The sequence below is a fragment of the Ascaphus truei genome, chromosome 18 (assembly GCF_040206685.1).
Source record: "Ascaphus truei isolate aAscTru1 chromosome 18, aAscTru1.hap1, whole genome shotgun sequence".
In the NCBI taxonomy this organism is placed as follows: domain Eukaryota; kingdom Metazoa; phylum Chordata; class Amphibia; order Anura; family Ascaphidae; genus Ascaphus; species Ascaphus truei.
Genome location: NC_134500.1, coordinates 2664642 through 2680734, shown reverse-complemented (window position 1 = coordinate 2680734; position 16093 = coordinate 2664642). Strand labels below are relative to the sequence as shown.

Below are 16093 nucleotides of genomic sequence, written 5' to 3'. Positions count from 1 at the left end.
ATATTTGGGGCTACAGTCGCATCACGTGAGCTGGTTCAGCAAACCAGCTCCGCGACACGTTTGCCACACCCCCCGCCATGCCCCCACACGCCGCGACCCAACTCCTGCAGCCAAGGCACAGATCGCTGAGCTGCAGGAGCACGCGGGGGAGGCGCGCACGGACGCGTCCGTAGCATCTACCCTGAACTCGGCCTTAGCCAGGGTCAGGGTGGGTACTGGGAGGAACTGCAGGCAGAGGGGGATCTTCTGCAAGAGAAACACGCAGAAAACCTGTCCTGTCTATGCTGTGTGGTATGCTGATCCTGCCGACATCCTGTTAAAAGTTCCTGGCGCCCTTTTCTACTTATTCTACTCCTCACTACAGCCCAGGCCTGGATCCACTGGCGAAGCCCTGAGACAAAGGTAAAACTGGCTGAGCTACACTACGCTGAAGCAGGTTGACATCCTGTTTGCAGTGCAAAGAGAGACTGGATACGTGAACACCCTATCTTCTGCAGCCGGGTGCAGGTAGGGGTGTTACATCTACAAAGTCCATGTGCCATTTTGTGTGCCTGTTACTGTGTCGGCCGCACTGCTGTGTAAGATTCCAGCGCATTATCACAGACTCGAGCACTGTTCAGTTTGTAATCATCATTTCTCAATAGCAAAACAAGGCTGCGGAGCTCGTGGACCGCTCAGAGAAGCAAACAAAAGGGAACATTCCTGTTATTACGCTGCAGATTCGTATTCACTATTCTTACTGTACTTTGTAAAGGCTTCTTTTCCGTGCTTAGTATCATTACACAACAACAACACTTGAGACTTTCTTGTATTACTTGTATGCACATCAGTAGGCAGTGGTGGGGGTTATTCATTAGACTACAATAGTGCCGATCAGGGCTCTGTCACATGAAAACTCCCATTGAGTTCAACTTATTCTGCACTATCGCAGTTTAATGAAAACCTCCCAATGTTTTAGGATTGAATGAATATCATTTCTATATGAACTTTAGCTTAGTAAATGGGAACCATATCTACATGTTAAAAAAACCTATACGTATCCTTCCCACCTAATACTTTCTGGCTTTCATACTACAGTATAACAGGACTAGTCATTGACACTGCAGAATAAAACAGATAGATGCACAGCAAATAACACGTAGAAAGGAATGAATAAAGGGCCTTACATGTAGTGCAGCTGTGGGTTCTTAGCAAACGCCCGAGGTTGTATGCTCCTAAGTCCCGAATTCTTGATAGTTCTGAAAATAGATTTGATTAATCTTTTGCTTTATCAGTTATCGTTTAATGCATTGAATAGTAGTGTCACAGGCACATGGCAATGGTACGGCATAACATATTGCAATTTATTTGAAATATTAACATATTTTAGAATTCAAAGACTGCCCAGAATAGCTCACAATGTCCTAGATCCACAATCGGCACAACCTTACTCCCATAATACATTATGAAATGATGGAGACGCAGGCGTTACTCCTGGAATAACACACAATTGCATTCCTTTACAAATCAGGTCTGTTCATAGAGCTTCAAATACATGATAGATAGAATAGGTTACAAGTACTCGTGTGATGTGTGTGTTACTTTCCAGTGAAAAAACATGTTTATTTCCCTTCAGCATTATTTTCTAGGCCTTTTCTGCTGTTATAACTGGCTCTCTGTCATATTTCTTTGGCCCCACGCTAACGTAAACATGATCTTTTTCATATTTTATTTATGTGAAATCATAGCATGTTGGCTCTATTACAAAGACTATTTACAAACGTTGTTTTTGTCTAAATGCGCTAATCACTGCTGATTATGTTTGTTTAAAAAACACTAAAAACTGAAATATACAGTATACTGTATGAAATGAACACGGAGCACGTTTTCCCCAACGGAATCTGGCAGAGCTTTGGTAGCGAACTCGTTGTACCTGGAACACTGACAAAGTATCACTGTATTATGCGTCTAACAGACATAAATCACCAGCATTCCACAGCGGCGGAGTAAGGAGTATCTGGCTGCTCTCCTGATACTATTTCCATTTGCTTTTCTTACAGTAGGGCTCGTTTTACACTCATGCTCTTATGCAGAATGCAGTCTCAGAAAATACATTCCACATGCAAGGTATCCGTATGGGTCCTAAATAACTAAATAAGTGTATGTATTCATTAATCATCAAAAACATCTGCCCCATATACACACTTTGGTACTTACAAATGAAGTGTAAAGATTTTGAAACTGGGATAAAAATGCTCTCTGCTTTATATTAATGTGGCTATAGTGGTCAGCCTTTTAAAATCTATATGTAGAAACATAATGTCCCCTCCAAAAATGTATGGGGGAGATTCCATGTTTAGTATTTAAGTACAAATGATGTTTTCGGAAATGTGAGAGTAGTTATTGTATTGTATTGTATCCTTCCGTTGTAAATATATATTTCTCGCCATATTTTAGGAGTCAGAGTTGTCTTCTAAGTAAGCCTGATAAAGGGGCCAGAAGCAAAAAAACATTGCAGATTGTGTGACCCCAGTATATAAACTATACTGTAAGCTGTGTACTATGGAGAATTAAACTAAATGTGTATTAAAACATCAGATAAAGCATGTGAGCTTTGTTTTGTTATATATCCATTTTAAGTGTCAGTCCACTGGATACTATTTTATTACCAACATCAACAACATTTAGAAAAAGAAAACCAATGTTACATGATTTGACGTTAATTTAGAAAGTTATTATTTTAATTCCATGTAACTAGAAGTTGTGTACAGATTTGTTTGCTGTACGAGCAAAAAGCATTTCATGAAACTCACTAGACTTCTGTGTGGTTCAACAACTTTAATACTCACAGCTTGTGGAGCCCTGTGTACAGTTCCATGTCAACAGCGTTCAACGTGTGTAGGCCTTTCCAGTTCTCTATGAGTCTGAAAGAGAAGGAAGAAGAGCTTTAACCAGCTTACAACATACACGTTTATAAGACATGGCACATATTCATTTTTAATGTGGTTCAGCTTTGGAGACCCCCTGCGTCAATTCTATTATTAAAAATAATAATACAAACAACATACAAACATACAAGCGGGGAGACACAGGGACCGCTTCTCTCTGCTGTAAGAGCTGTGCGTGGAGACACAGAGAGAGGGACCGCTTCTCTCCGATCTCTCTGCTGTAATATCTGTGCGTGGAGACACAGAGAGAGGGACCGCTTCTCTCTGCTCTCTGCTGTAATATCTGCGCGGGGAGACACAGAGAGAGGGGCCACTTCTCTCTGATCTCTGCTGTAAGAGCTGTGCGGGCAGACACAGAGAGAGGGACCGCTTCTCCCTGATCTCTGCTGTAATATCTGTGCGGGGAGACACAGAGAGAGGGACCGCTTCTCCCTGATCTCTGCTGTAATATCTGTGCGGGGAGACACAGAGGGAGGGACCGCTTCTCCCTGATCTCTGCTGTAATATCTGTGCGGGGAGACACAGAGGGAGGGACTGCTTCTCCCTGTCCTCTCTGCGCAGCTCTCAGACTGGTCTCTACCCGGTAGGATTAACGCAGCGTGAGTCCTATTCAGAAGCAGGGACACCCGCTGTGTTAATCCTTCTGGGAAATTCCCTCTCTCTAGCTACGATCACGGCTGTACTTGGGCTGCAGCCCAGCCGCTCCACGTGATGCACAGGGGAACTTGCATCGTGCCACATCTGTATAGAGCAGAATACATCTGTCTAAGCAATGGGTCATTTGTGAGAATAAGAACAATGTCACAGATGTTAGATTGATGGAAATGGAATTAGTATTGTGCAGTGCCCATTTATGTAGCACATCTGTGTCACATTCAAAGGCTTTGCATTCATAACGCAATTCAGTACAGACGCATCACAAAAATCACTTTTTTTGTGTACATATGACGCAAATGAGCTTTTGTTCCGGTCATGTCCCTAAAACATCTGCCGCACCATCGTTACTTAAAGAAACACTCCCTTGCTTACAGGCATCTTTAAATGTGGCCCGTTAACTGCATTTGGTGCCAGATGAGTGAGCCCCACTGTTAAAGGGTTAAATTGTTTCCAACACATGGAAATGTGTTTTCTCCTTAAGACTTTCTTATATTACTGGGGTTATTTTTTCATTTAGCAACCCACATTGCAACATTGTTTCCTAGTTGTGGATGAAAGTACACATTAACACTGGATAGATGACCATTTAGGTTCCACTTATATAAACAAGTAGCAGCATGGAAACCTGATCCGCAGCAGTTTTATACCCTAAGGGGAATAGTCCAGGCAAGGAAATTAAATTGTATTTGTTTTTAATGGTTGGTTAATATGATACCTAATCTGATCCAATTTCATTATCAGATGTACCGTATGTAAAATGTTGGTGTTTTGGTTCTTAAGGAAACTTCCCAAACATAATATACTGTAGCAGGAATAACCTGCCAGGATCACATGTATTCACAGCACAACGTGTTTACGAATCCACTCTTCATTTCTAAAATCTGGGGTCGTTTTTAATCCCTGAGAATCGCTGCAGTCATAATATATATAATATACGTATTTACATGTCTTAGACAGGTCTGCAACCCTGCCCTTCTCCATTATCACCTCGCATACAGTGCTTCCACTGCAGCAAGGGATTCTGGGAAATGAAGCATAAAGATATAAAGAAGCATATGAGTAGCAGAAGAAGCAGCTCAGTGAGTAAAGACACTGACTGGCATTGAGTTTGAAGCAGGGGAGCCTGGTTCAATTCCCGGTATCAGCTCCTTGTGACCTTGGGCAAGTCACTTTATCTCCCTGTGCCTCAGGCACCAAAAACATAGATTGTAAGCTCTGCGGGACAGGGACCTGTGCCTGCAAAATGTCTCTGTAAAGCGCTGCGTAAAACTAGCAGCGCTATACAAGAACTATTATTATTAGTATATTATTAGCACCGTAGATATTACTAGACACATGATACATAAAGCTTGGCCCCCTGCAGAAGCACTTACCAATATGCCCTCCTACTGTCTCTGTACGTTCCTCCTACATACCAATTAGATTGTTAGCTCCTCGGAGCAGGGACTCCTCTTCCTAAATGTTACGTTTATGTCTGAAGCACTTATTCCCATGACCCGCTATTTATATTATCTGTTATTTATGTGATTGTCACGTGTATTACTGCTGTGAAGCGCTATGTACATTAATGGCGCTATATAAATAAAGACATACAATACAATACAATACAATATGACTATATGCTATACGGTGGAGGGTTTTCAGTCACCTTTTTCACCCACCATAACCTAAATAATGTGTAGTATCCTCTCTTCCTCAGGTCAGTGATACAGTATCGCTGACCCGAGGAAGAGAGGAGAACTCTGGAAAGCTTGTCCTAAATAAATGACATAAATTGTTAGTCCAAAGAAAAAAGATATCACCTAACACTGAAGTACTCATTTATTCTGCACTATATATATATATATTATTGTCAGGGACTTGGATCCTTACTCACAGCGTGAAACAATTATCCACTGCTCTAGTACATCTCTTTAATAATACAGATATGAATGCTGGGGAGAAAGTATGATATACTGCGCATGCATTAACTAAAGAATCGAACATAAAATCGGTGCTAGGATGTGATATATTACAGTGACAAGCAAATCTATAAATCTGGTACACACAACATGACAACCTTGGAACTCTTTAGTATTCACATCCCTGCTACAAATGCGTCTCAGATCTTATATCCATGGATGTGTTAAACATTGCAGTATAAACTACTGGACTATTCCACATTTGTAGCTGTATGCTAATGACAAGACGCTATTTTCTATTGGTGCTGTAATTGCAAATGTTCTCATTATAATGCAGGTACAGCAAACCGCTTCTAATAGCCTTCTGGCTATTGCATGTAATATGTAAAATTCTTAAGAGATTTTTTTTTTCTGTTTAAAAATAGCCTACCTCTTTTCAATTGAATATTTAGTAAAATCAAGTGGTATATGTTCATCATTATAAATAACTGTTGAAATATTAATATTAAGTCACTAATGAGGGCAAACGATGAGTAGAATTTATATGTAGGGGCTCCTTCTTTTGTATTTGGTAAGATATTTGTACTGGTGTTTTTATTGTAAAAAATGTTTTATTTTTCTTTGGTTCTATTTTCTTGTGTTTTTGTTCTGCTTTTGGCAAAAATCGATAAAGGGAAAAAAACAAAAAAAAACCCAAATGAATGGTTTGTCCTTATTTTACACCATATTCATTTGTTTTTGCTTCTTATGATCTGACTTGTGTTCTAGTATGTAACAAAACTATACTGGAGACATTTCAAGACTTCTATTTTTTTTCCAACTTCAAATTTTATTGTTTTTTTTTTTAAAAGGCATAACAGGCATTTGTACATTTTGTCACCCGAACTCCCTTATATAAAACGCCACGTCCATGCCTCCTGACACACAAACACATAAAACGTCACTATGGGAAGGGAAGAGAGGGGGGAGGGGAGGAGGGGGTGAGGGGGGCACAGCTGCCAGCTTCTTTGTATCTAGACCCCTGGCGGCCACTGCTCTTTGTCTTCTTCAATCTGGCGAATCCTCTGACATATCCCCCAGTTTAATAATCACGCCTATCCCTGTGTGATGACCCCTTGTAAAGCCAAATGGTGGCATTGCTCACCCCTTTGATGTCCGTCTGAGCCAACCAAGGCAGCCAGACCTTTTGGAAATTTGGGCCAGAGTCGCTAACTAAACTAGTCAACTTTTCCATCTGGCAGACGAACCAAATTCTGTTCCGAATCTTTTCAATGGATGGAATTGTGTTTTGGTTCCACAATGCTGCGATCTCGCACCTCACAGCTGTTGCAAAATGTGCAATTAATTTATTCTCCGCTCTGGTTAGTTCTTGCGCTGGTTTGTTTAACAAGAACAACCAGGGGTCCAGCCGAATTTCGAGGTCCAAAATCCTCTGTAGCCAAATCCTAATTTGTTCCCATAAAAGGGGCTATTCGAGGACAGGACCACAGATCCCCCGGCTCTCCACATTGCCTTGTGCACAGGGGGGAGTAACCCTGGACAAATTTAGACAATTTTACTGGAGTGGGGTACCACCTCATTAATACCTTATATGAGTTCTCCTTCAATGTCGTGCAGATGGAACTTTTGGCCACTGCATTAAAAATCTCTGCCCAGTCCTAGTCTTCTAAGGTCTCGCCCAGGTCTGACTCCCATTGAGCCAGGAAACGTAGCTTCCGTTTATAGTCTTTACCTGAACTGATTACTCCTCTGAACATTCTAGGTGTTAGTCCCCGCGTGTCGTTGCCCAACAGGCAGAGCGTTTAAAAATTCGTCAACGGAGGACGTATCGTGTGTTTGGTATAGAGACTTTTTATTACAATTTAGAGGTAGCTCAAAGGGTTCAAAGATTTACTATAAAACCAAAACATTTTAAATAAATACATGAGAAAAGATACTAAAGATACTTCACAATATAATACTATAGAGAAAACATATGGAAGGACTCTGACAATGACATCACTCTGTGGGGCCTATTCACTAAACTTCGATAAGTGCATTAATGCACTATAAGTGCCCTGTTAGTGCGATATTGCATGTGTAGCTATTCACAAAGCTTCTATAAAAGGGCAATATCGCACTAAAACAGCTTTTTAACATGCTATAACACCCTGGCTATAACACCCTGGCTATAACACTCTGGCTATAACATTTTGGCTATAATGAGCCATGCGGCAGCTGAAAAAATGCCCAAACTCGCACTTTTTGCCAACAACTGCTATTCAATCAACATTCAGGACATACTTGAAAACGAGCGGTAACTCTCAATGTATTACTTCCTGGTAAAACGTTTTATAAATAAATAAATAAATAATTCAACAGCAAAAGGGTGGCGAGATCAGATTTACCATATGCATAACAAGGAGTTTCTATTTATTTTACTGCATGGATTGATACCGGGGGTCTCCGGGGGTCTCCGGGAGCTGACCCACATTTATTTCAGCTCCGGAAACTCCCGGATTCAATCCTGTGCAGTAAAAATAAAATTGCAGCCAATTTCATTAGCAGCTTACCGCTAAGGTAATAAAGGGGTTAAATAGCAATCACTGCTTTGTTCTTGGTACAGGGGATGGGTGAAGCTTGTAGTTACCCCATGGTGGGTTTTTGGGCCTTGCTGGAGGGTGGCCGTAGAAGTTAACCCCTTAATTACCTTAGTGGTTACAACCGCTAAGGTAATAAAGAAACCGCTAAGGTAATAAAGAGGTTAACTCCTCCCGCAACTTTCCCGGTAGGCCTAAACTCCCACCCTGGCAAACTACACCCATTCACCCACCTCCTTTACCCCCAATAAACCAGGTACTGTGTTTTAACCCCTTCATTGCCTTAGCAGCTAGCCACTAAGGTAATGGAGCTGTTTTAATGTAAATTTTAATAACATAATATTGTAGCAGGGGGGACTCCTGAGCTGAACCGCATTAATTTCTTTCAATAAATGGTGATTTTTCTTAGTGAATACCGTTTTGACACATTTTTTATAGTGCGGTAGGAAAATGCAAACTCGCTCGGCAATGCACTGAACTTATCGAAGTTTAGTGAATAGGCCTCAGCGTCCTTTAATTAGAACATTTTCTTACAAAATCAATACTATTGCGCTATCCCTAAATGTTGTTTTTTTTCACTCAAATTTGGTCAAAGGCCATTACACATAGAATAGAAAATATTTAGAGGGTCAAAGACCAACATTTTCAACTTTCAAATTAAAGGACCACATACATATACATACATACACACATACACACATACATACATACATACATACATACATACATAGCGAATAAACAAGAAAAATAGGGACTCCGTCGGGAAATTCAAGATGATGGGTGCAAATCCTATAGAGAATAAATAGGCAATACGATACCGTGTTTGAGACGAATATCAAGAGGCAAGAATATCAAGGTGATGACATCACATCACATTGAGAAAGGTTCCGTGTGGAGGACCGAAACGTTGGTTATGATGTCTTTATAATACAAAGCTTTTTGACTGCCTTTTTGAGTGCTGCCTCTTGATATTCGTCTCAAACACAAATCACCAAAAAATCTACTCGCCACCTAGTACCAAACGTGTGCTGCTTGGGCCAATATTTACTCGCCCGGGGGTTAAATCCACTCGCCCGGGGCGAGCAAATGTATAGGTTTGTCGAACACTGTATATATATATATATACATATACCATAATACTGAGTTAAGTTATGGTGAGCAAATATGCAAATACAACTGTATGCTCATCTGCATGTCTTAGGCAGGTCTGCAACCCCACCTTTCACCATTATCACCCAGCATACAGCACTTCCACTGCAGCAAGGGATTCTGGGAAATGACATGCAAATGAGCACACAGTGCCACTTTTTGCCTCAAAAACCATTTTTAACATGGTTCCCTATAGGCTTAAGCTTGCTGCATGGTCACAGCTTTGAGCACAGCCAGGGTTAAGGTGCATACCCAGAAAACCACCCACTGCAGCAAGGGATTCTGGGAAATGACATGAAAATCCCTTGCTGCAGTGTAAGTGCTGTGTGCTGGGTGATAATGGTGAAAGGCGGGGTTGCAGACCTGCCTAAGACATGCAGATGAGCATACAGCTATATTTGCATATTTGCTTTCCTCTGGAGGGTTTTTGTCACTTTTTTTACTCACCATAACTTAACTCAGTATTATGGTATATATATATACATATACATACATTATATATAATATTAAACTGCTTTATCAATTAAAAAACACAAAAACAAAATCGACTCAGAGTTTGAATCGAACATTGAATTGTTCAACTCGGAATTTCAATCAGATGTGGAATTAGCGAGGTTAGGACACCGTGGGCCATATTTTCTAATCAGTGCTATGTAATAAGACACCTTTGGGGTCTCCTGAGACTGTACGGTATCCTATGGCTTCCCGGCGCTTAACAAATAATAGCAGCTACCATGTGAAAATACTGCACCTTATCCAGGGGTGTAACAACCGAACAAGCAAAACAAACCCCAACAGCGTACACTTTCAGGAATAACAGTATATACTGTATGTGTGTGTGGGTCGGTGTGTATCTGTGCACATGCATGTTTACACGTGCATATCCGTGTATATCATTTAGTTATATCACTGTCTCTTTTTAATGCACCTGTGTGTACATGTGTCATTGTGTGTGCATCAGTGTGTGTCTGTTCTGTGTGTACTGTGTATGCATGGGTTGTCTCTGTGTGTGCCGGGGTATGGAAGGGATTTTGTGCAGTGGCATCAAGTGCAAGCTTTAGTGGTCACTAGAAATATGTGACCGATGGCACCATTAACCCCTTCACTTCATGGGTGCAGCAACACCCACTTAACAACCAGGAGATTCCTTCTCCACATAAGTGGCTTCTCTTTATTGGGGGTCCGAGCATTAGCGGCTTACATTGTACAGTCAATCGCTGTAATTGTTGGGTACAGAAGTCTCTTTACTCCAAAGCAAACTAAGCTTAGTCTCTTGGAAGTACAATATCTATGTTATACTCAGTTTGTTTGTTTTAGTTCCGCGTGCTCCGTTTCAGGGGGGAGGGAGTATGCATGCAACGCCATTTTAATCTACAAGAAATCAATATTGCCTTCCATCAAATGGTTTCTCTGTCTCTGTCAGTCTTTGAAAATTGCAGCATCAATGTTCACATTTATCTTGCAGAATAAATAAAGGTGTAAAATAAGTTACTTTAGGAGTACATCTCCGGAAGATATCCCCGTTCCCATGGCTTCAGTGACACCTTGCCTTGCGTTGCTATGCCATGCTATCAACTGAGAGAAAGTGAGAACAACTTGTGATTTCCAATATAACGTATTGTATTTTATAGAAGTTTTATAATAGAATCACTATTATTATAACAGAGTTATTAAAATAACACAAAATTGTAGAAAATCACATTGTAAAATATTGTTAATATTCTATACTCCAGTGTATAAAGGAGCATTGAAAAGCAATTTACCTAACGGTCCTCCAACACTGCAGACTTTCACAGCATCTATCCAACCTTTGCCAGCAATGTACAATTACAGCTGTGAGGCATGGCATGGTTATACTGTGTGGGGTTGTGTAGTGTGGCATTTGGTTCAGCCTCAGATACACACACTAGACTATCTCCGTGGGATTTGGGGCAAATCGCTTTATATGCAGCTGACTCAGCTTTACACGCGTGTGTATTTGTAACAATAATATCATTATTCTTTTCCTCATTCCTTCTTTTGAAGGTTTCCATGAAGATCAGAGGACCAGGTACTATCTGTGCTATATGTGCTATATGTGCCTGTAAGATCCCACCACAGAGGTGGCTGCATAAATACTGTATAGCATTGCTCTGGAAATCTAAACACAAAACATATCTTAATCTATTTTTATTAAAATTATGATGCATTGCCTCACAATGAGTAAACTATATGCACAAGAAAAGCTACTGTATACAAATATACATTGTTATAGAAACCTGACTTTGGCACTTTAGCTTTTAATGCATAAAATACAGGTTTATTTACAAGTGAGGGAATGAACAAAAAGGCTCTTTAAAAACACACACACACACACACACACACACACACACACACACACACACACACACACACACACACACACACACACACACACACACACACACACACACACACACACACACTATATATACACACACACACTATACAATATATACACACACACACACACAATATACACACACACACACACACACAATATACACACACACAGAAACACACACACACAATATACACACACACACACACACACACACACACACACACACACACACAATATACACACACACACACACACACACAGTACGAGATCTGCAGCTCACTCCCATGTGGCTGTTTCCGGTTTAGGATTAAAAGCCATTTCATAGTGCTGATAAGCTGATACTTGCAATGTTACAGAGGTTAGTAAATAAGAACATTGTAAACATTACAAGAAACCCTTACATTTCCCATGTGTGCCAGCATCAGTCTCCATCAGCAAAGCTATTTATCAAACCTCAAGGTCATGTGGTACCTAAACGACCTGCGTTACATACCGCTCCATATACGGTTCTGCTCACTTATGACTCCTGAATAGGAGACATTTTTAGCTTTTAAAAAAATAAAGTAAATATATTTCACAGGGCTTCAAAAATAGCTGGGCATCACACCAAGAGAGCAGGCCAAACAATTAATGCAGACATATATTTGGCAGGTGACCCATAATCTTCAGCTCTTTTGGGTCCATACTGTTAGGTCTTAAAAAATGATAAGGTCATATCTCGGTGGGGCCGACCCAAGGCACTGTATGGCCGATGGGAGATTTGACGGCCTAATTTATGAGAGTATTTTCTTTTTAGGCTTTCATTGTATGGTTGTAGGAGGGCTTTCCATAAATCCAATCATTTGTGTAACGTGAGTGCACTTCCATCCAGCCTCCAACTATATTTGAAATGAAACAAACACTTGGGCCCAGATCCACAAAGCTCAGTTACGTCCCTTAACACCAAGTGAACTTATCTTTAAAGGACAATAACAAATCTCGAAGCTATTTTTCCAAGCATAGCGATAACTACAATGGATGTTCGGGATAACGATATGCAAATAAGGCGCTATCATAACATCACATATCCACAAATGTCTCTTAAGCTTAATAAGGGGACTTAACATTGTGGTTATGCTGAGACCTGGCGATACTGAAATAGTGCTATGCAGGGCCTGGGACGTTGGGCAAGGGCTGGCCTTTGGTCAAGGTGAGCAATGCAGTTGCTTTGGGCCGCACGCCTTCCCTCCTCTCCCTCCTCCTGCCAGCGCCGGGATCCAACTTCCACCCAATCAGAGGAGAGAGCTGGAGGAGGTAGCGCGGGCCCCCGGACCGGCAGGACCACCTCTCACCCCAGGGTAAGTGTGTTCTCCTCATCATCCCAAAGTGTGTGTGGTGAGTGGGGTCTTACCCTCTCCGGAGCAGCCTTCTTCCTGCAGTGTTATGTTGTCATGGTGATGCAACGTCACACGACGACCAGTTGCCATGACAATGCAATGTCACATGTTTCCGTGACATCATGATGCTGCAATGCTGCAGGAGGAAGGCCACTCTTCAAGATAAGTACCCCCACCACTTCCACCGGAGGGGCCCCACTGTCAGTGTACCGCCTTGGGCCTCACACAGCCTAAGTCCGTCCCTGTTAACGACACCGTTAAACCTCATTTAACCCTTTGAGTATTATTTAGACATAGGTACAATGGCACTGAGCCTGGCACTGCAGGGGCCCCACAATGTAGTAGCTACGTAAAGAAATGGCGACTCGTTTTGCCAGGGGAGATGTGCTCCTGTGGAATGGAAGAGGCATGAATCCTCCCCTTCTGTTCCGTCATCAGAAGCGGTCATGTGACCGGGAGGGAGCAGGGAAATCTGGTGCCGCGGCCACTCCGGAACTCTAAGGGTTAAATTACCGTGTTATTTCACGGCATTATTTTCCTCGCCGCGCTCTCTCTTCCGCCGTATTCCGAGGTCTGGCTAGAAGTAACGCCTCGTTACTGGGAGATAACACAATATTGTGCTGCAATGACGTGATGTGACGCCCAAGGCAGCGCAGTGCTGTTTTTGCATATAATTATAGAGGATACAATGTTGGGGAACGCGGCGATGTTCTCGGTAACGCCACGTTATGTAGGCACGGAGCTTTGGGCAGGTCTTTTCTTTCTCGCCCTAGTGCCGATTGTGCTGTATGTTTCTAAGATGCAAAACACATAAGCAGGTGAACCTTATCTTGTACACCTGTAGTACTGAACAGATCAAGTGGAAACACCATAATATTTCTATGCATCATAAAAAATATAAAAACATCAGTGCTCCAGTATTCTGTGCAAGAATGTATATTGTATATTTGGGAGTATTGATCATATGCATACCTTCAGCTACATAAGTATACATCAAGGCAGAAGTGCGATTCTGGGGCAAAATAAATGGCAAGGAGGTAGGTAGCCCCAGGCATTGGTTCGTTCCAGTGCTGTCTCCTCCAGGGGGTCACCCTGATGGCCATTCTTAATTTCAAGCAGCGGTATTGAGAAGGGCAAAAATAAATTGCACCAGAAAGCATCTTATTTATTTTAATGAGAATTTTTTCTTAGATACATAGGGTGCATATTTTCTTGACCCGTAACTGCATAACTGTTGCCTTTATAGATATTACCTATAGATCTTTAGAAAATATGTCATTGTGTATGGTGAAGTTGCAGGTGATGGAACAAACCAGTTATGTTTATCTAACTCTCTTATGGCTCGGCGACTTACATTATGAATCTCTTTGTAATCCAGACTTACAGGACAGAAGACAATTACTGCATAACCTTATCTATAAAACTGAGGACCCCATTGAGCTACGGGTCAATATTAAACATCATCTCAGGGCACAGCTGTTGAACATCTAATTGTGAGGTTCATCTCATCCATTCCCCCACGATCAAGGCAAAGAGTGTCAAGGCAGCAAAAACAAACCAATTAAAAAAATAAAAAGGTGTTCACCCGTTGCAGATATAAAGTTTAAAACCTACAAGCTCACAGTAACAATGACAATTTGAGGACTACAGTCTGGAACAGTTTAACATGATGCCGACAAAAAAAGCAGAAATGACTTCTCCAGATATTCTGTGTTTCAAATAGTCTTTTCCAGAGCACCTCTATAACAATGACTTCAGCCGCCACTCTGTACCTGGGAGCAAACTCACAAGAGGTTTCTTAAACATCTTATTTGTTACTAGTCCACTGATCTATGGCTAAGAAGACACCTTCTCAATATAAAAACCTACCAAATGTCATACAATTCTGTTCTGCCGGACACTGGACAAAGAACTGATACAGTAAGACTTGTGAGGTCACCAAAGCTTATGTTGAACAACATCGAAAACAAAGAACTTTTAGGTTCATCAAGAAAAAATTCTCACAGCCGCGCATTACACAGAACAAATCATCAGAACATTCATTACATACATGTCAAAAAAGTCTTCAGGGTTTATGCTTTTTCAAAGTACATTTCAGTGGTGGCAATGATTGAATGATCCATAAATGTGTCTAGCAAACCCATACCAGACAAAATAACAATGTAGTTTGTATTTTACTTTCAAGGAACTTGGATAATATAAGATGAGATAAACTTGCTCATTAAAAAAATAAATCAGAATAGCCTGAAGTTTCCCGAAACGACATTAGCATAACGTGGGAAAATAAACAATACATCTCCTCCCCATGAGCACGTTAACGGCGCTTTCAGTGGTACAACTTAATCATAATCAGACCCAATCAATCCCTGCAAATGATTACTAGTGCCAATAACAGATTCATTGCTATATCCCTTTAACTTATACAAGATGTTCCAGTGATTCAATTGTATAACACTGTTTAAAGTAATTAAGAATGATTAAAAGCTGTTATAAAACGTCATTGAAAACAAAGTGCATGCTTACATGATTGTGAGTGCACACACACAATCAGAACTGGCAACATCAGGGACACACAATCAGAGAAAAGAAAAACACAAAAGTTAAAGGCAGATTTAGTAATTTAGCAAACAAAGTGTAATATATTTAGGTCAAGTGCCAAGTTTAACAAAGATGTTCAACCTTGCAGGCATCTGCCGCTCATCTGCTTCTTATTACATATGTAATGTATAGACACACACACACACACACACACACACACACACACACACACACACACACACACACACACACACACACACACACACACACACACACACACACACACACACACACACACACACACACACACTATTGCATTACTTGTTTATTTTCAAGAAGCTTTCACCGTTGCATCTATTAAATGATAGTAAATAAAAGTGCCATACAAATATACACTGAGTTTGTTATCAGAGCGTCATCCAGAGCTCATTTTTGATCTGTAAACAGCCCTTAAATATCATTCAGGGGCACAAGAAACCAATTAACATAGTCCCATGCCAAATAATGCATATAAATCAAAATGGAGATAATAAACATTAAAAGTTTTATTTATCCCTCTAATTTACTCTACTAAAAATGTAATATTTTTTTTTGCATTGTATTG

The 16093-nt window shown here is 40.9% G+C and overlaps 2 protein-coding genes across 10 annotated transcripts in view; one reads left to right on the top strand and one right to left on the bottom strand.

Annotated features, from left to right (window-relative positions):
• Nucleotides 1-16093, bottom strand: part of NTRK3 (neurotrophic receptor tyrosine kinase 3) — a 420101-nt gene that overhangs the window by 302845 nt on the left and 101163 nt on the right. For 7 of the 9 annotated variants that reach the window (XM_075575194.1, XM_075575195.1, XM_075575196.1 and 4 more), the window contains 2 exons: nt 2829-2903; nt 1167-1238 (listed from right to left, as the gene is read on the bottom strand). In XM_075575194.1, the coding sequence (XP_075431309.1) occupies nt 1167-1238; nt 2829-2903 (147 nt within the window). Of the gene's footprint in view, nt 1-1166; nt 1239-2828; nt 2904-3055; nt 3229-10705; nt 10799-16093 lie in introns of those variants that run through there. The other 2 variants (XM_075575199.1, XM_075575200.1) reach the window with 2 other exon arrangements.
• LOC142469318 (uncharacterized) overlaps nt 1-16093 on the top strand; it is a 79382-nt gene that overhangs the window by 360 nt on the left and 62929 nt on the right. The window contains exons 2-3 of the mRNA XM_075576247.1: nt 365-507; nt 14330-14871. Coding sequence (XP_075432362.1) covers nt 14824-14871 — 48 coding nt within the window. The 5' untranslated portion in view covers nt 365-507; nt 14330-14823. The remainder of the gene's footprint in view (nt 1-364; nt 508-14329; nt 14872-16093) is intronic.